We start from the raw sequence: 21064 nt of genomic DNA on the forward strand, positions 1-21064 counted from the left end.
AGTTTGGGGCAGGTGTAGTCTAGTGGTGAAGGTACTGGACTAGTAATCAGAAGGTCGCTGGTTTAAACCCCACTACTGCAAGGTTGCTACTGTTGGGCCCTTGAGCAAGGCCCTTAATCCTCAATTGCTCAGACTGTAAGTCGTTTTGGATCAAAGCATCTGCTAAATACTGTAAATGTAAATATAACAACAGACGAAACCACTCCACTAATTCAAATACACGATTACATTAAACTTTACAGTTTGTGTCTCATCATTGATGTTTATTTCCTTTTTTATTTAAATTTATTGAACCTTCCAGCAGCCACACATAGAAAATTCCCCAGCCTCATCGCTTCATCCTGGTCAAGGCTGCAGTGGGTCTGGTGCTCCCCTAAAAAATCCAATACAGGCCATCCCACCGTCAAACCTATCGGCTCAGCTGGTGGTGTGGGTGCCGCGCAGCAACATGAGTCCTGGAACCCTGGGTTTGATCCACACTTGTGGGTCAGTATTGGTCTGTGTGGGTTTCTTCTTCCTACCTCCTTAAACCATGCAGAAGGTGGATTGGCTGCATTAATTTACCCTTATGTGTAGACGGATTGGTAAGTCTGATGCCCTGTGATGAATTAACACAAATTAAACCAACTTGGCTGATAGGGTACTGAACACTTGGGTTTGATTCACACCTTTAGTTCAAGACTATAGGAAGTTTGGTATGTTCTTTCCATGGAGAAGTGGATGAACTGGCGTCCCAACAGGCTGCATAAATGAATGCAATGGTGCAGCGGGTTTGGGGTCCTGATGACCTGGGTTTGATCTACACTGTGGGTCAGTATTGGTCTGTGTGGGTTTATTCCTTCCTTCTAAAACCATGCAGAAGGTGGATTGGCTGCACTAAAAACTACTGAAAACTTGGGTTTGATTCATACCTTTAGTTCAAGACTATAAGGAGTTTGGCATGTTCTTTCCATGCAGAAGTGAATGAACTGGCGTCCCATCAGGCTGCATAAATGAATGTTTGGGGTCCTGGTGACCTGGGTTTGATCCGGACCCACCGCGAGCCTGGTCAGGATGATGCGCGCTCTCGTGGGTGGAGCGTTTCGGTAGGAGTGAGGTATTTGTGCGGCTGTAGTGCGCATGCGCCTAATTTGACGTCGGCGTGAGTGGCGCGCGCAGCCTCCCTTTTTTCCCTCGCGACAGGACAGCGGTGTGGAGGAGCGGCAGCACTAGCATTAGCATTAGCTCTCGGACCGGCAGCGCGGAGCGTCAGAGTTTCTACTTTATTAAAGAATAAATCTCCGCTTTCTACACTTTCTGCTCACTGATTTACACCTGCTGTAACGTTCCTGTGCGGCACCGCGCAGCCTGCTGTGAGCACAGCGGCGCAGAGACCCCGACCAGCTTCCCCTCTGAGAGACGGCATTGCGCGCGCTCGGTATTAGCATTAGCAGTTAGCAGTAGCGATAGCATATTGGAGCCGCGATGGAGCTAATCACTATACTGGAGAAAACCGTCTCTCCAGGTAATCTACACTTACTCGTACACCTGTTTCTTCATGTGTTCACTCCCGCCTCGGTGTGGATCTCTCACCACTTCATTTCACTTCATTCTGCGTGTTAGCATTAGCCGCCTTGCTAGCGCATCACCACTCCCTCCCAGACGAGGCTAATGCTAACAGGCCTTCAGTTACACCCGCGTCATCAGCGCAAATGTTACACATATAGAATTTTATCCGGATATTAAACTGCGTGCACACTTTATTAAACTCTTGTGTCAAAATAAATGAGATTATTAGTCGGTTTAGGTGCTAAATTACAGTTTACCGGGTCACGCACGCCTTTAGCACGCATGCTAACACAGTCGTACAGTTAAAGCAAAAGTAACCGTCAGCACAAGTAATTAATATTAACTGTATTTAAAAACTCCAGGGTTAAATCTTTGTTTTTTTTTAGGTGCTTTATTAATCATATGTGACTTTATACCATAATATGAAACCTGTGTAGCACCAGTGAGTTTGAATCGAGTGTGATGGTGCAAGATATTAAAACTGTTCAAATTATAATTACTAATGTAAATGTGCTAGTAAATTTATTTGTATTGAAGTAGATCTGGAATTAATTCTATGCTAACTTTGATAAATCGAATGCTTTAATAACTAATCTAGTATTAAATATTTAATAACGAATGAATCACATATAAGTCAAAGATTATTAAAGTGTTTATGAATGGAAAGTTTTAAAGATCTGACACTAAATTTAATTCTCTTTATTTTATTTCGACCCATAATCAAATCAGACTCTTTAAAACTTTACAGGAATGTTTAGCACCAATAAAGGACCCCTAAATAAATCAGCTTTTTAATGTGGACTAGTTTATACGCTCTGTGTTTGGAGGTTTTGTGTATAAAGTACAAATTCTAGTCCTGCTCACAAGTAATATCGGCCTGTAACATCCCTCTTATTATTACCTCCTTGTTTAATCAGTGGTGCAAATCCTCATTCTCTATTCATCAGATCTGCACATTAGAGCTGTGAGCTGGAAGCAACTCTGATCCTAATTTATCATGGAAATTCATCACTGTTTAACATGATTAAATTCTTCATTAGTGAGGAGAAGACGGCTCTATTAAAACACGGCGTTCACCTTGTGACCGGACCGAACACCGGTCAAGGTTTCCCATGTTTCCGGTGTAGAGCGCTGGACTGTGTCGCACCAGTGAAGTGAATCCGATCTATTACGGTTTGGTTTCGCTTACGGCGCTTGTGTTTTCTCACTCCACACATACGACCTGCTCCAGTAAACTTGGTCCTTGGCCAAGACGGTTAGCCAAATTTCTGGTTACTGGTCGGTCATTTGGCAATAAAAACAACTGCTGAATGATGGATTGCAGGTTTAAAACTTTTCATACTATATGCTACCATGCAGCGATAAAGGGCCCATAGATCACACCATTGCTGTTCAACCTTCCCTTGCTCAGACACGCCCAGTTGTGATTGTGTACACCCGTCCAGGTCGGAGGCCGAGATTTGATCTCGCGAGTTCTATGTTGGGCTGCTGTGTCAAACAAAAGTGACCTATTATATTCATATTTTCTGCTGTAAATATTCTTTGTATTATTTTTTTCCCACCAAAACAAGCTGATCGGATTTTTAAACGGTGAATTTTTCATAGTTCCTCGAATCAGATGCAGCTGAAGTTCTTTCTATTTCTGATGCTCCTGTTTAATAACACCAGGATTCAGACGCACAATTCTGTGTCGATCGCTTCACTGACGTCTGTATAAAATCTTTCCTCTAGATCGAAATGAGCTGGAGGCGGCACAGAAGTTTTTGGAGCAAGCAGCCATTGAGAATTTGGTAAGAGTGTGTAAAATGGCGAGGATTGCTGGCTAGCGTTCTGTTAACCATTCAAATTAAAGCCAGAGTACACTCGTGGTTATTTCTAGTTTTTATTTGTTGGTTTGTTTTCTCTCCCTTGCCGTAGCCTACTTTCCTGGTGGAGCTCTCCAAGGTGTTGGCCAACCCCGGGAACACGCAGGTAGCTCGAGTTGCCGCTGGTCTGCAGGTGAAGAACTCGCTCACGTCTAAAGATCCTGATGTGAAGGCGCAGTATCAGCAGAGATGGCTGGCCATCGACGCCAACGCTCGCAGAGAGATCAAGAACTACGTAAGAAGAAGCTGTTGTTAGAAATGCACTCAATAATAATGAATGACTGTAAGGTGTTCTGTGAAGTAAAATAAGCCCTGTTCGAAAGGTTCTGCTATGGTGCTCTCTTCATGAGAGCTTTGACATGCATGGAGGAACACACTACACTCTCTGTATTCCTCCACCACTCCTGCTGATTCCTCAACCAGACAGCAGGAGGCGCTGTTGTCTTGACTGATTTTTTTTCTGTAGCGCTTTAGGCCAGACTTTAGTCTATAGCTTTGAGTTAATGTGCTTGTGTAATACTCCACCTTAACACTCCTAAAATACTTGTTCTTCAGACCCACTCCTGTTCCCCTGGTTCCTCTGTCAGTCTGTAAACGAGAGTAGGTGTAGTTCAGTGTTCTGTGAAGCTGGTTGGATAATGGAATTAACATGTTCTCCTCTCTCCCTGGCTCAGGTGCTGCAGACTCTGGGTACGGAGACGTACAGGCCGAGCTCGGCGTCTCAGTGCGTGGCGGGTATAGCGTGTGCCGAGATCCCGGTGAGCCAGTGGCCGGAGCTGATCCCTCAGCTGGTGGCCAACGTGACCGACCCCAGCAGCACGGAACACATGAAGGAGTCCACGCTGGAGGCCATCGGGTACATCTGCCAGGACATCGTGAGTCCACTTACTGTTCAGACCATATCGGGGTGTGCCGTGAGTACTGGAGAGCTGGTTAAATACGAACCGACACCAGTGGTGAACAACCTGAATCATCCAGATATGATCTGTATAGCTGTGACGTACTTGAACGCATTAATAAATATGAACAGATTGCATTGTGGGATGGAATAAAAACCAGTCCTGTCTGATTCAGGGTGCTTCACACTAGGTGTAATGTAATACCCCACCGGTCTGTTTTGAGAAATCAGAATCAGCCTTTTACTTCCCTCTGTATTCATCAGGGACTTGATGCATCACTGGATACAGATACGGCGCCTATAAATGCTTTGTGTGCAAACACCACTGCTCGTTTCCTGTCCTACCAGTACAGCAGCGAAACCAGTTTGATAGAGGCAGTGCTGTCAAGATAATGAATGCTGAACTATAGTCCAGCTCTCAGGGTTAAGGGTCTCGCTCAAGGGTCCAACGGTGGCTGTCTGGCATAACCAGGATTCAAACCCACAGCCTTCTGTTTGATAGATTTAAGTGCCACCGCTTGGCTTCTGGTGTCCCATGTTCACAATAGCTTTGATTATATAGGAGATCTGTGCTGCATGTTAGGGCTGGGCGATATATCGAGATTTTATAAAATATCGATATATTCATACGCGATATAAGATAAGACAATATCGCGTATATCGATATAGATGTTGCGTTCCAGTTAGATCCGACAGTTCGTCTTTCTCTTCTCCCAGTTTGTCTCTGCACATGTTCTCCTGCCCCGCCCCTCTCCCTCACCGAACACAACTCGCCCCCCTCCCGCCCCACCGCCGATCCTTTCTGCCCTCAGAACACATTTCTGTAAGTAAAGCTCCCGTGATAGCATGGAGACGGTGCAGGAGCGGGTTAGTAAAAAGAATAATAATAACGGCTCAGTTATTCGGAGATGGTTCGGATTCGAAGTATCGGATGAGCAGCGGAATAACGTGTTCTGTACAGAACGCCGAAAACAGGTCCAGATAAAAGGTTCCAGCTCCGTGTACCTTCATTCGCTTTTCACTTCAAATCCCAAAGTTGAAAAACAAGAAAACGAGTCGTTATTCGTTTCAAACGCCCAGTATTGGAAAACGGAAATAAACAAACACAAGCGCATTCACGCGCTGACATGCACGTGTTTACTTTATATATAAACAGTGTATGCACCAGTGTTATAAACAGTAATAATAACGTAACGACGCGTCTCCTGTTGTTCTGACTCGTGTGTGTGTGTATATGTGATGTGCATGTATTTGCTCTATCTGTAAAAATCAAACATTATGGGGAGTGATTTCTGTACTGGATGTTGTACGTGGTCGTGATCAGATAAATTCTGATCTCTTCCCTACACACTCGCTCCCTGCGCCCTATAGTGCACTTAACATTCTTAAAGGGCCGGACAATATATCTGTAATTCACATCACACGACAGACTACAGTTAGAAAACAACAAACTTTTTCTTAGAATAGTTCTTTTTTTTTTTAAGGAAAAATAGTTCCTGTGTGAAGCTTCCCAGCATGAATATTAATAAAAGTGCCTGTAAACATTTTTGTTATTTAGTATTTGGAACATGTAGCTTTGTCTCAGAAGTGTCTTGTTGTTATTACCTTATGGGATGAAAAAATATCGAGATATATATCGTATATCGACATTCAGCTAAAATATATCGAGATATTATTTTTGATCCATATCGCCCAGCCCTACTGCATGTCATGTTATACATTCTTTATATTATCACACCTAAAGCAGCTGATCCTGCAGAGCTGTGTGTTCTCCTCATCCTGATGTGTAACGTGTGTGTGTAGGAACCAGAGCAGCTTCAGGACAGCGCCAATCAGATCCTCACCGCCATCATTCAGGGCATGAGGAAAGAGGAGCCCAGCAACAACGTTAAACTGGCCGCCACCAACGCCTTGCTCAACTCGCTGGAGTTCACCAAAGCCAACTTCGACAAAGAGGTACTGCTGCTTCCTCCTCCAGGCTCTGTGTCTGACCGGGTTCCTGTGGTGGAACTGGACTTTCAATGTTCTCCTACCTTCAGTTCTGAGTTCTTTAGTGCGGTGTGGCCCCTGCGTGGCCCCCGTTTGTGGATGATGTTCTCTGTGCGCCGGTACCGGCTCTAATCTGACCTGTTTTGTGCCCTGCAGACGGAACGACACTTCATCATGCAGGTGGTGTGTGAAGCCACACAGTGTCCGGACAACAGGGTGAGTTCATACCAAAACTTCTCTCTTTACTTCTGCATAAAAACGTGTGTTTAAATTCACAGTCCTACAAAGATACGGCATATACAGCTGATAGATTTGCTCCTAACACACCTGCGCACACTGGGATACTGACCAGCTTCACGTCAACATGTCTGTACTTTAATAAATAAGCAGTGAGTAACATGGATCGGTGAGATAAACAGAAGTGTGTAATGGTGGCCGCTTCAGCATCCGTGCCCACCCCAGGTCTCCATGCTTGATTAGAGCAGGTTAATTTAGCAGTGAATAAGCAGCTGTGGTAATGGTGGATGGTTTTCTCATATGTGAATGTGATGTGCAGTGTGTGTGTGTGTGTGTTGACGTGTGTATGATGATGATCTGTCTCTCAGGTGAGGGTGGCTGCGTTACAGAACCTGGTGAAGATCATGTCCTTGTATTATCAGTACATGGAGACCTACATGGGGCCTGCGCTCTTCGCCGTAAGTGTACTGGTCCCGCACACTCTCGAAATGAGGACTTCTTACCCGAACACAGGTATTTCAACCCGCTTTTATTATTTTGTTTTGTGTTCAGATCACAATTGAAGCCATGAAGAGCGACATCGATGAAGTCGCCTTACAGGGAATCGAGTTCTGGTCCAACGTGTGTGACGAGGAGATGGACTTGGCCATCGAAGCCACTGAGGTAAAGCTTCAAATGTGTATTATTCCACTGTGTGTGTGTGTGTTTATTAACCCTTGCCTTTGTTTACTACAAGGGAGGGTCATTTTACAGATTCCAAATCTCTTTTTTCCCTTTTATTGGAATCGTGCTGCTGGCACCGACCCCACGCTGTTGAGTCTCAGCGCTGCATTCTGTACACAGAGCCAGTGCAGACTGATCAACCAGACAGCAGGGGGTGCTATTCTACCTCTTCTATCCTTCCTCCCTTATGCACAATTGTGTGTGTGTGTGTACCGTCCCGGGTTCGATCCCCAGGCGGGGCGATTCCGGGTCCTTTCCGTGTGGAGTTTTGGACGTTCTCCCCGTGTCTGTGAGGGTCTCCTCCCACAGATTTGGAGATAGAAAATCCCTAATGATCGTGAACTGATGAATCTTGTGTAAGCAGTAACTACCCGTCCTGTCAGGAATGGAACCGAAGTGTAAAACATCACGTTACATTCCTAATTAAATGAATAAAACGGTGTGGTAAACTAACGGCGTGTGAAGCTGGTAGATTTGCTGTAAACGCACCTGCACACACTGTGATACTGACCAGCTTCATAGCTTCACAGGTCTTAAGTGCTAAAAGGAAACGGACGTGTTTGTGAACGGTTTGTTTTGTCTTTGATTCTCAGGCGTCGGAGCAGGGTCGACCACCAGAGCACACCAGCAAGTTCTACGCCAAAGGAGCTTTACAGTACCTGGTTCCCATTCTCACACAGACCCTCACCAAGCAGGTGGGTTTTAGTCCCGAGTTTCTTCCCATTTGAAATAGCCCAGTTAGGCAAATATATCACAAAGATAGAAAGATAACCTGAGACGACCTTTATGAAGACTGAAGTATACAGTCACTGCAGCAATATGTGCCATGAAATGTAGGGCTAATATTACAACAAACCATAAATAAATCTCCTAATCTACCCAGTGCTAATTCACCTGTCGCGACTCTCTCACACTTATAAGTATGCAGTCACATCTTTTCACCCGTCAGTGTCGGTCTCACACTTATGCCAAGTTCACACTACACGACTTTCCAAGTGGTCGGGTCGCTGTACAGTTCACACTACACGACTGAATCTTTTGCACTCGGGAGTCTTTCAGGTCGGTGTATATATATCGGCGATAGGGGGTTTCACACAACACCATCCATCACCGACTGGAATCGCAGGCGAGCTTCTCTGCTCTCCCTTTTTTTTCTTTTTCTTTTTTTTTTTACAAAAACACACGTGAGAAGTGACGAGAAGTTTAATGACACCACGTCCAAAAATGCACGTCAACAAGTAGCGAGAGATCAAAGTGTTTGTGCGCTGATGTGAGCGTAAAATCAAGGAGGAAAAATAAATGAATCTGAGTGGATTTGGCAACACGAACAGTATATGGCTTGTTCTGTAGTAAGTTGGAGGGTAATTAATAATTTTGCAATGCAGTGTGGGTATTATGTTTTGTAGAGGACGATCAAATCAGAAATACTGTAAAACGTGTGTGTGCGCCGGTGTATTCTGATATAAACTATATTAATTAAGCCCCTGTCCTCTCCTGCGTTTCCCCTCACGCTGTATCCTGCGTTCTCATTGGCTGTTCGACATGTCACTCATTCCCAGTCGCACATCTGAGATCAGATATCTGACGTGCTAGAAAACTCGATCCGGTCGCCGAGCGCTCGGCGAGCCGGTCGGGTCGAGTCGTTGGGTAGTTCACACTTAGCGACTGAGAGCCGAGTTTTGATCGCCGAGTGAACGCCGAGTTGCTCCCGACCCGGAAAATCAATCGCCGACCGGTCGCCGGGCGAAAATCAGGGCGAAGATCGTGTAGTGTGAACCGGGCATTAGCCGAACTGAGACGGTGAGATGAGCGGCGCCGCCTCACTGCATAGGAAACGACGGCAGCCTCACTCGGATCAAACTGGTGTGAGAATGATTGAAATCTGATCCTAAAAGACTCCTGTAGGTTTTGATGGGGTAGTAGGGTAAGATTTTGAGTGTGTGAGTGTGTGTGTGTGTGTGCGTGTGCGTGTGCGTGTGCGTGTGTGGAACAGGACGAGAACGACGACGACGACGACTGGAACCCGTGTAAAGCCGCCGGCGTGTGTCTGATGCTGCTGGCGACCTGCTGTGAGGATGACGTGGTGCCGCACGTCCTTCCCTTCATCAAAGAGCACATCAAGCACCCGGACTGGCGCTACAGGGACGCCTCGGTCATGGCCTTCGGGTCCATCCTGGAGGGGCCTGATCTCAACCAGCTCAAACCTCTGGTCATCCAGGTGAGTGTGCACCTGAGCGCTGTGTATAACATGATGGCTCACGCCGGGATGCTGAGTGTTTGTTTCCGTGCCTCCGTGCCACAGGCCATGCCCACGCTGATCGAGCTGATGAAGGACCCCAGTGTGGTGGTGAGGGACACCACGGCCTGGACGGTGGGGCGCATCTGTGACCTGCTGCCTGAAGCTGCTATTAACGAGCTGTACCTGAACCCTCTGCTGCAGTGCCTGATTGAGGGATTGGGGGCGGAGCCACGCGTCGCTTCAAACGTCTGCTGGGTGAGGAGCACATGCTAAACACCACACGCTTCATGTACCATCAGATCCACATCTAATAGATCCCTCACCCTCACACACCATCAGATCCACATCTAAAAGATCCCTCACCATCAGATCCACATCTAATAGATCCCTCACCCTCACACACACCATCAGATCCACATCTAATAGATCCCTCACCATCAGATCCACATCTAATAGATCCCTCACCATCAGATCCACATCTAATAGATCCCTCAGCATCAGATCCACATCTAATAGATCCTCACCCTCACACACACCATCAGATCCACATCTAATAGATCCCTCAGCATCAGATCCACATCTAATAGATCCCTCACCATCAGATCCACATCTAATAGATCCCTCACCATCAGATCCACATCTAATAGATCCCTCAGCATCAGATCCACATCTAATAGATCCCTCACCATCAGATCCACATCTAATAGATCCCTCACCATCAGATCCACATCTAATAGATCCTCACCCTCACACACACCATCAGATCCACATCTAATAGATCCCTCACCATCAGATCCACATCTAATAGATCCCTCACCATCAGATCCATATCTAATAGATCCCTCACAATCAGATCCATATCTAATAGATCCCTCACCATCAGATCCACATCTAATAGATCCCTCACATGTACCATCCTGTGTTGATGAACTTCTGGTTTGTTGTGCTCAGGCGTTCTCGAGTTTGGCTGAAGCTGCGTACGAGGCCACTGATGCTGCTGAGGATCAGGAGGAACCGAGCACCTACTGCCTCTCCTCATCGTTTGAGCTCATCGTCCAGAAGCTTCTGGAAACCACTGACCGGTAAGCCCAGTTCCTGGGAGCGTTTAGATCTGTATGTATGGAGCTGCACTATAGAAGCTCGCTCGGCCTGACGACACGGGAACGTCTCTCTGATGAACCTTTCAGGCCGGACGGACACCAGAACAACCTGCGCAGCGCGGCGTACGAGGCGCTGATGGAGATCGTGAAGAACAGCGCCAAGGACTGTTACCCTGCGGTGCAGAAGACCACGCTGGTCATCATGGAGCGCCTGCAGCAGGTCCTGCAGATGGAGGTGAGTGTGGAACTCCACAGTCTGCTGGTGTTCAGACCCTTACTTTAGTCTCGGGTGTGTCTCTGTGAACTCCCCTCCTGGGTTTGGGCAGTTTATCCTGTTCATCATGGCAGATCCTGTCAAGATATCAAGTCTGCCACTGAAAAGCATCGTATAGCATGCTACCACCACCATGCTTCACTGTTGGATGGTGTTATGCAGGTGATCTGCAGTGCCTGTTTGTCCTTAGACATGATGTTTTTTTCCTCTGATCAGACCAGAACTTCTTTAGTCATGTTGCTAAACTCCACGAGTTGCAGAGATGGTTGTCCATCCACCAAGTTCTCCCATCCCTGTACAGAGATATACCACCCTGACCAAGGTCCTTCTGGTCTGGATGCCCAGTTCTGAGGGACAGCAGCTCTAGGAAGGTCCAAGATTGTCCCAGCTTCTTCCAGTTTAGAATAATTGATGCCACTCTGGTCCTGGGACCCTCGGATCGTCTGAAATTGTCTTATACCTGTGCTGATCGATGCCTCTGTACAGTTTAATCACGGAGCTCCACTGGTGGTTCCTCAGACTTCGTGGTTTGGGGTTTGTCCCGACTCTGTGGTGTTAACTGTGTGTCCGTGTAGATGATCCAAATTGCCGTAGTTAGATTCCAAATGAGTTCTAGTGAACTTTTAAGTATCAAGGATGCCAATTAATACAATCTGTAGTGCCACTGCAGAGGGTGTGAATACTTTTGGTGCAGTTTGGTTAGTGTTTTTAATGAAACGTGTTGTGTTCCAGTCTCACATCCAGAGCACGTCCGACCGGATCCAGTTCAACGACCTGCAGTCTCTCCTGTGCGCCACACTGCAGGTATTACAGCTCACCTCGTTATAACCTCACACATTCACATCCATCATGCGCTGTATTAGCTAAAGTATTGGGACACCCGTAGTGAAGAGAAGCTCCAGCGTCCTGCACAGAGCCCTGAGCTCGGCCCCGCTCGACATCTCTGGGATGAACCGGAACACCGACCGATCAGTCGGCGCCCAGCCGTACCAACGCCGTCATGTTTTGACTGAACAGGCACAAATCCCCATACGCGGGGTTGTCCCGCAAGCTCATGATCAGGTGTCCGAATACTTCTGACCATATAGCGTTTACTCTCGCAGTGCCGAATGAGCTGTTCACCTTCCTGTAACCTCGATGATCTGACCCGAGCGCCGTCACTAACTCGGCTACCTTCCCCTCTCTCCGTTTCCAGAACGTCCTGAGGAAGGTGCAGCACCAGGACGCCCTGCAGATCTCCGACGTGGTCATGGCTTCTCTACTGCGCATGTTCCAGAGCACGGCCGGCTCGGGCGGGGTGCAGGAGGACGCCCTGATGGCCGTCAGCACTCTGGTGGAAGGTAGAAAGCTCTCGTTTCCTGTAGAGCAGTAACGTTTAACAGTTTTATGGGGATGTTCATTCAGGTTGTGTTATTAGTTATCAATACTTAAACATTTATATCAATGGCTGTTAGTGGATGCTTTTATCCAAACCCCTTACAGTTAAACCAGTGACTTTCAGCTTAGTAAACTCTGTTACCTGAACCACTGAGGTGCTGCTGCTGATTTGGATGTTAGGACGTTTTCTTTAGTGGTTAGTTAGTGGATTGTTGGAGCAGAACTGGGCTACTAAACATGCCCATCATCCACACGTTCTGCACCTTCTCTAGAACATGAGTGATCATCATAGGTTCAATTCTTGATCTGCTCATGACGGCATTGAATATTTCTGTACATGGACATTAATCAAGAGAACCTGATGCGTTTCTGTTCTAACTGAATGGTCTGGACCGATCTCAGTTGCTGTTCTTGTAGATAGATGTTCAGTTCTACACACGTCTCTGTGATATGGTTTAAGGTGTGCCTGGGGGGGGGTTAATATTTCCGACTGTAACTGTATAATAAGCTTCACGTTTCTGTCTGTAGTTCTGGGAGCTGATTTCCTAAAATACATGGAGGCCTTCAAACCTTTCCTGGTTATCGGACTAAAGAACTATCAGGAATATCAGGTTGGTGTTTTATCTTTAATATCGATTCATTGTGGTGTTGGTTGATGGTCTGGGTTCATTTGGACTGAAGCTTACAACAAAAATGTATTGACAAAGTTTACAAAATATAACATAGAACGACAAAGACTTGCAATACCAAATACAATGGCTGAAATTTTTAACAAAACCAAAACAGAAACTGATAAATTTTTTGGAAAATACAGGACTGATAATAGGCAAGTTTATCTGTATAGCACCTTTCATACACAGTGGCAATTCAAAGTGCTTTACATAAGGAAAAATTAAAAGCATTAAAACATTCCTGAGATCTAGAACCTCAAAGACTTCTTGCAAACATTTAGTTACAATTAAGAACGTGAAAACTAAAGGAAAATATAGTAAAATATACCCTACAGTTTAGAGAATATAAAATTAAAACAAGAGAGATACACGTTATTATAAGTGATTCATTATACATGTTAACGGGGAGATTACAGGACTAAATACTAAGACTATCCCACAGACTGACAGCAGGCAAAGTAACTTATACTCCCGGTCGTCACACACTGACGCTCGTATAGCGATTTCGTCCATGGTGATGGTCTTACGTAGACAGGCGTCCCAGACGTCGGTCAGCTGGAACACACAACGTCACCTGGGCCAGACGGTATCACACAGCCTCGTCTGATTCCCACCGGGGTGGAACACACAGCATCGCCTAGTACTGATGCATTAAACTACACAACTTACCGCAGTAATACACATCTAGAACTAAACACAGAAAGGACACTAGACAAAGGACATGAATAAATAACCTGTACAACTTTTGTGAGTTACCAATGTGCAAGCATGGCGTTAAACAACAAACAAACAAGCACGTCCACTGAGCAACAAGCTTAAAGCGATAGTTCAGATTTAAACAGTTTTGTATATTGTGTGTTGGTATAAAGCAGGACGTTCTGGTGATGATTGTCGTTTGGAGACGTTTGATCTCATTACAGTTTAATTGTAAGTGATGAAGCCTTGCACAGCAGCTTCAGGATTAAGGAACCGCAAACGTGGCACTGCTATTGACACACGGATATTTTTACCCTCCACCCCACCCTGGTTAAGGAGAGTCATGAAAAACGGGTGTGGTCCAGAACGTGTGTAGTGTCAGTCCGCTAGGTTAGCGTTTCCAAGCGCTGCATTAATATCAGCTTGTAGTGTGAGCAGTGGGAGGTCTGGGTGAGTGACGACTGTTCCTCCCGCCGCTCTGGAGTTTGGCGTGTCGGGATTTTAGGTCGTCGCAGATGAACGTGAGAGCTGCCGATCTCCGGGGTGTTTCTGTGCGTCCTGACGTCGGCGGCGCTCCACATCTGTCCGCATGTGTCTGTAACGTGCTGGATCTGATACACTAACCCTCTGTGTGTGTGTGTGTGTGTGTGTGTGTGTGTGTGTGTGTGTGTAGGTGTGTCTGGCGGCCGTGGGTCTGGTGTGTGATCTGTGCCGAGCCCTGATGACCAACGTTCTGCCTTACTGTGATGAAATCATGCAGCTGCTGCTGGAGAACCTGGGTGTAAGTGTCTGTCCGGTATCAGACTTCGCTCGTGGGGTGGAACCTGTAACCCGGTTCCTAATTTCACCCCTGTGTACTGTGTTTATGAAGCCGTACCTCGTGTGTGTGTGTGTGTGTGTGTAGAATGAGAACGTGCACCGGTCGGTGAAGCCTCAGATCCTCTCCGTGTTCGGTGACATCGCTCTGGCTATCGGAGGGGAGTTCAAGAAATATCTGGAGGTGGTGCTGGACACACTGCAGCAGGCGTCTCAAGCTCAGGTGGACAAGGTAACCCCATCAGCGCTCCTCCAAAACCCTCAATCCCTTCAGTTCTTACTGTGTGGTTATATCTAGTGCACTAATTGTGCATTTTTAAACCAGCGTGTGTCACGTTCACCGTGCTTAATGAGGTTTCAGACTCCTTCGCGTATGAATCGACGTGTTTCATGAACCTCATGATGGTTCCGTGTCCCTCTGCTTCAGTTTGGCTGGTGATTTTGTGTTCGTGTCGCATTACGGTCGTTATTCTGATCGAATGGAAGCGTCAGTGTGTGTGTGTGTGTGTCTGGTGTTTCCAGACTGATTACGACATGGTGGATTATCTGAACGAGCTGCGTGAGGGGTGTCTGGAGGCTTACACAGGAATCATCCAGGGCCTGAAAGGAGACCAGGAGAACGTGCACCGTGAGTACTACACACACAAGATCCATGCAGTCGTGGCTTTCACATCCACCACTCGTGATGAATGTGATGATCACGTTAGGAGTTTATTTGGAGTAGCGTGACGACTGTTCCTCCCGCCGCTGTGGAGTTTGGCGTGTCGGGATTTTAGGTCGTCGCAGATGAACGTGAGAGCTGCCGATCTCCAGCGTGTTTCTGTACACCCTGACGTCTGCAGCGCTCCACACAGTTTCTATAGTAGTATCTTATATTCAGAATGAAATGCTGACCAGGTTAATTTATTCACCTTTACTATATGAGCTTAGTATTTTCCTCTGCACTCTGGTGACCCCTGCTGGCAGCTCGAGATTTGCGCTGAAAGCAGGAACTCGCTTCTCAGTGTTCAGCTGCCTGTGGTGGTGCCACGGCTGTACAGCAGGGGTCGCTGTCGGGGTGTCGAGCACCTGCAATTTATTTCCTTTTATTCGTGAGGCTCTTAACATTGATGTCTGGCATGTTTGTGGAGATTTTAAACATGAGTAGCGTGTACCCTCCGTGCTCACACGCTCGCGCTCTCTCTCTCTCTCCTGGTTAGCGGACGTGATGCTGGTCCAGCCGCGTGTGGAGTTCATCCTGTCCTTCATCCACCACATCGCAGAGGACGAGGATCACTCGGACGGAGTGGTGGCTAACGCCGTCGGCCTCATCGGGTGAGCAAAGCTCTTCTACCTCCGGGCTCCTCGTTACGAGCGCTGTTCCCGACACCGTGCTCCGTAGCTGCCGTATGTTCTCCACCGGTTGACGAATCGACGCAAACCGTTGGACACCAGCGACCTGGTCTGCCATGCAGCCACCGTTGGGCCCTCCCTGCTCCAGGGGCGGCGTGCAATAACTCACCCTGCCCTCTGACCCCAGCTTCCAAACGAGCTGAGATACAGGAAGAGAGAGTTTATCTGTACTGCACACGTGTAAATGTATAAATGACACACAAAGGTGTTTTATTCTATACTATAAAGAAACGTAAGTGGGCGGGTGCTGTCTGTGAGCGTGTCACACAGTACTGAGATGATCCTAATCAGCAGGTACGATCCAAACTACGCCATAGAGGTGGCTCTAAATACAGAGCTTATAATGGCGATGCAACACAACGATCCGAACTCCACTGATAAAATGCTGGCTTTAAACTAGAGATGGAACGCTCGATCGGCTATAAATCGATATCGGCCGATTTTTAATCAAAATATGCGATCGGCGATATTTCCCAGATGTAGCCGATCCGATGGTGTGATATATAAAGTCCATGTTAAGCTTAACAGCTCAGTGGATCGATCCAGACTTTGAGCTACAAAGCACCAACCATCACATCACCATTCATCAACCATCGTACAGAAACCATCGTACAGAAACCATGGTGAAAGCTCTTCACCACCTAAAATAACATCATGAACGTTGTGCATCATACATAGTTCAGGATCATCTGCTCTGACTGACGGAAAACGTGTAGCTCCACAGACGGAACGAGTCTGACTCGGTTACAGATCTGTAATAATATCGGTGTAATGAAGCTTTTTAATGTAAGAGAGTCACACACAATGTTCAGTAGTAGCTGGTGTTTATTTAAAACCACGACATTTATTATTAACAGTAAACACGGAGAGATAACCGAGAAGAGAAACTTACGCTTCACATTTATATTGATACTGTGAACAGAGCGTCTCTCTTAAAGACACACACACACACACACACACACACGTCAATGCTTCTGTCACCGGTTTATCTTCACTGTTCGTTCTATTTTTAAGGTTTTTTCAGACTGAACTGTATAACATCTAACCTGTGTGTGTGTGTGTGTGTGTGTGTGTGTGGTCAGTTAGAGTAATGAGATCTGTGTCTCCCGTGGGTGAAAAATGAATTGCTTTAGTTTTAGAAGTAAAAAAAATCTCGCAATGCCGCCACACCCCCTGGTCAGGCACTCGCGCCCCACAGGTTGAACACGACCCCCAACCCCCCATCGGAATCGGCCGATCGCTCTGAAAAGAAACCGGAGATCGAGATCGGCGTCAAAAACCCCGATCGGTACATCTCTAGTTTAAAGCCCTCAGCTCATGTACAGAAGCTGAGTTTGGATGCAGCATGAGCTGCTGTCCTCTACACACAGTAATTATCGGAGTATTTGAATGATATTATGTGCTGTACAGGGTGAACTAATGTTTCTCGGCCCTGTTCTCTGTTCCTTCTCGCCTCTGTCCCGACTTTTTTGGAGTGCTCTGCATGCGTTATTGTCCGAGTGATCTGTGTTTTGTAGTTACGTGATTAAAGCACGTTAGAAAATTAGGAGTAGCGTGACGACTGTTCCTCCCGCCGCTCTGGAGTTTGGCGTGTCGGGATTTTAGGTCGTCACAGATGAACGTGAGAGCTGCCGATCTCCGGGGTGTTTCTGTACACCCTGACGTCTGCGGCGCTCCACATCTGTCCACATCTGCACTGCAGTCTGACGCTGAAGTTTTGGGTTGGACCAACAGAATGTAAAACCCTTGATCAGGTGCAGTGGCTCATGTTCTCCTGTGTGTGTGTGTGTGTGTGTGTGTGTGTGTGTGTGTGTGCGCAGTGACCTGTGCACGACGTTCGGTAAGGACGTGATCAAGCTGGTGGAGGTTCGTCCTCAGATCAACGACCTGCTCACCGAGGGACGGAGATCCAAAACCAACAAAACCAAAACTCTCGCCACGTGGGCCACCAAGGAGCTCCGCAAGCTCAAGAGTCAGGCCTGGTAGGTCACCGCTCCTCCCGCCATCATTTAAACCCTTTACTGATGTCCAGCGTAGCGAGAGCGGCGCTGTAATGACCGCCTGTGGTGCGAGTTGTTGCCAGTCGATCATCATATCTGCTCCTTACTTATGTTAGCGCTCAGATAAGCGCTTCGTACTGGTCTTTTATAGGCCGTCGTTTTCCTTTGAAGCTTCTCTGATGTTCAACTCTCTCCCCGTATGATTGATAGGGTGTAGAAGTTAGTGCCCCCTTTGTAACTATGCTACAGGTATACAAGCAACCTTAACCACCTGGAACACCCTGTAGATCTCCTACCAACAACCTGAAATACTTTAGCAACAACCTAGCAACCACCTAGAATACGTCACCAGTACACTCGTACTACCACCTGAAACACCTTAGCAACAACCTAGCAACCACCTGGAATACTTCAGCAGTGCATCTATTATGACCTGGCACACCTTAGCAAACATTAGCAACAACCTAGCAACCACCTGGGGTATTTCACTAATACCTGTATTCCCATCTGAAACACCCTAGCAACAACCTAGCAACCACCTGGGGTATTTCACTAATACCTGTATTCCCATCTGAAACACCCTAGCAACAACCTAGCAACCACCTGGGGTATTTCACTAATACCTGTATTCCCATCTGAAACACCCTAGCAACCACATAGAATACTTCACCAGTACTCGTACTACCACCTGAAACACCCTAGCAAACGAGCAACCACCTGGAATACTTTTAACACGTACTACTACCTGAAACACCTTAGCAACAACCTAGCAACCACCTGGAATACTTCAGCAATACACACATGACCTGAGAAAACTCTTAACCAAGAAAAAAATACAAGCAATCCTAAACATTCAGGCAATAAGAAGTAAATATATAAACAAAAAAGAATAAAATAACTAAACACATCGTGGATCGTGCCATAAATGAACTCAATACTGTGTATAAATTGGTGTAAATAATTTGACACCTCAGCAAACGTTAGCAACAACCTAGCAACCACCTGAAGTGCAGAATGTAGAAGGGAGCTGATGACAGAACAGACAGGTTCCAGTCGTTCCTGAACGTGGGCGTGTGTCTCTCTCTCTCTCCTGTGTTTCAGATCTTGACCGGTGAGGGGACTCGAACACACCGTGAGAAAAGCGGCCGAATGGAGTTGTGTGTTGTTTTTGCACGCGCGAGTGGGAGCAGAAGAGTGTGTGTGTGTGTGTTTGCGCTGAGAGACCGAGTGTGTGTGTGTGTGGGCGTGCGAGAGTGCGAATGATCGAGTGTGTGAGAGAGAGAGAGAGAACGAGTGAGCCTGACGAATGAGATCACACCACCTTCTGAGTTTGGATTCCAGCAGTCAGAAGAAGGCAGACGAAAATCAAACAGCAGCGCCTCCCCCCACCCCCACCCCCACCCCCGTATCCTCTCATCCTAAATCCCCCTGTACCCACGCCCTCCTCTGTCCCCCCCCCCCCCCCCCCCCCCGATCCTCCTCCTGAGCACTTTTCTCTTCACCTGTGGACTCTGTACGGACTAAACGGACGCTGGTAGCACTCTGTAGGCTCTTATTAATCCGGGATTAATCAGCCCGGCCGAGAGGGAGCGGGCGAGACCGGGGAGTGGCGGGGCGTGGCGCGGCGCCCCCCGGATGGACTACTCCATTACTTTGTACAGTGGATCTGTGAAGCCCCTCCCACTTTTCCTTTCCATTTCCTGGCACTTGTATGAACGTAAAGCACTCTGACTGAAGCTGAACCCATTAGAGACGAGACCGCCGGCTGCTGGGGGGCGAGCGACGGCCGACCGTGTGAGTGCGTGTGAGTGAGGGAGGGGGGTTCGGCTGTAACTACCCCTTTCGCCCCGCCCTCTTTCAGTTCTTTCAGCTAACGCGAGATGATTGGTAGCTCTTAACGCTGTACTTCTGCGTCCAGAGGGGGGGGGACTATTGGCTTTCAGCACTTCCAAAATAATAAGAGATATTTAAAAAAATAAATAAAGAAATAAGAAGCAGCTGCTCTTCCCTCCAATCACTGAAATGTTCCATTTTCTTTTGTTTTGTTTTGTTTTGTTTTTTTATGTTTTCTTCTCGTCCTCTGAGACCTTTATCTTCAGACGTCTCGGCTGATGGAGACTCGAGATCTGTCGCCGTTTGAGCACTTGGGGTTTTACACGAAGGCATCGACACCGACGTCTCCTGATGAATTTTACTGCAGTGCCAAAAAAAATGCATCGAATAAAAGTGGAAAAAAAATACAAATAAAAATAGTTGAGCTGTTTGACTCGGGTTCTCGCCCCTGTTTAGCGTTTTGCTGCACTCGGTTGGGAGAAGGGAGACTTGTTTAAAAATGAGAGAGAATCAGATGTTTGTATAAGGTTTATATTTTTCCATTGCTCTGAGAGAACCCACAATAAAACCATATGAAACATTCCCCATCACTCCTGCTGCTTCGGTTTCATTCATCTCACCAGCACCACACAAGGAAACGTGCAGACTCGGGGTTTAAATCTGATCGTTAGATCAGGTGGGATTAGATTGAAATACCCAGAAGTTTGTAGACACATGGTCTGAGCAGTCAATCAAGTGGCACAGTCATGCTGAAACAGTAAAGGGCCTTCCCTAAACTGTTTTCACAAAGATGGATGCATATCAAATGTTATACACTATAGTTACTATAACAGGGTGGTGGTAGCTCAGCAGTTAAATCACTGGTTCAAGCTCTACTGCTGTCAAGTTGCCACTGTTGGGCCCCTAAGCAAGGCCCTTAACCCTAAATTTCTTGCCCTGTATTTGGTCACATTTGTAAACATTTTTGGATAAAAGCATCCGCTAAATGCTGTGAATGTAAAACACATGGATTTAGTAATTAACTGCTGTCCACATACTTCTGGTCATATTGTTTGTGATTTTTTTTTTTTGTGAGACTTTACGTTAATACACACACACACACACACTGATACACACTGATACACACACACTCTATTACTGTGTGTTTAATTACAGTGTCGTTTGACTCCGTCAGTCTCATTACTAACTCTGACCAGTTAGACATGCTGCCACCATCATGCTTCACTGTATTAACTGTGTTATCATGGTGATGAGCCCTGTGTGGGGTTTTGCCAAACTTTGCCAGAAACAATCCTCATGCAAGGCAAGACATGCTAAATAAAGGTCTCAAAGTGAAGTCTGTCAAAATTCCCACAGGTACACTCCAAACCCTTAACAAGTGTGACTGGAACTCCGTATTAATGCTG

General features: G+C 46.7%; 1 protein-coding gene across 1 annotated transcript; it reads left to right on the forward strand.

Annotated features, from left to right (window-relative positions):
* The first annotated feature begins 1178 nt into the window (after positions 1 to 1178).
* kpnb1 (karyopherin (importin) beta 1) lies at positions 1179 to 20248 on the forward strand. Its single transcript, XM_063009236.1, has 22 exons — positions 1179 to 1504; positions 3280 to 3338; positions 3466 to 3648; positions 4088 to 4288; positions 6115 to 6267; positions 6457 to 6516; positions 6906 to 6995; positions 7090 to 7200; positions 7854 to 7955; positions 9254 to 9478; positions 9563 to 9754; positions 10451 to 10581; positions 10687 to 10834; positions 11606 to 11677; positions 12069 to 12213; positions 12779 to 12861; positions 14291 to 14398; positions 14522 to 14665; positions 14956 to 15061; positions 15633 to 15747; positions 17646 to 17807; positions 18927 to 20248. Coding segments are annotated over exons 1-22 (2631 nt in total). The 5' UTR covers positions 1179 to 1464; the 3' UTR covers positions 18928 to 20248.
* The last annotated feature ends 816 nt before the right edge of the window (positions 20249 to 21064 follow it).

The sequence above is a fragment of the Trichomycterus rosablanca genome, chromosome 2 (genome assembly GCF_030014385.1).
Source record: "Trichomycterus rosablanca isolate fTriRos1 chromosome 2, fTriRos1.hap1, whole genome shotgun sequence".
Lineage (NCBI taxonomy): Eukaryota > Metazoa > Chordata > Actinopteri > Siluriformes > Trichomycteridae > Trichomycterus > Trichomycterus rosablanca.

Bases quoted from the DNA above. Each gene is read 5' to 3' on its own strand.
- kpnb1 (XM_063009236.1), top strand. From the start codon at position 1,465: ATGGAGCTAATCACTATACTGGAGAAAACCGTCTCTCCAG. The intron at 3,339-3,465 runs GTAAGAGTGTGT...CCCTTGCCGTAG, and splicing joins AAGCAGCCATTGAGAATTTG to CCTACTTTCCTGGTGGAGCT. The intron at 12,862-14,290 runs GTTGGTGTTTTA...GTGTGTGTGTAG, and splicing joins AGAACTATCAGGAATATCAG to GTGTGTCTGGCGGCCGTGGG.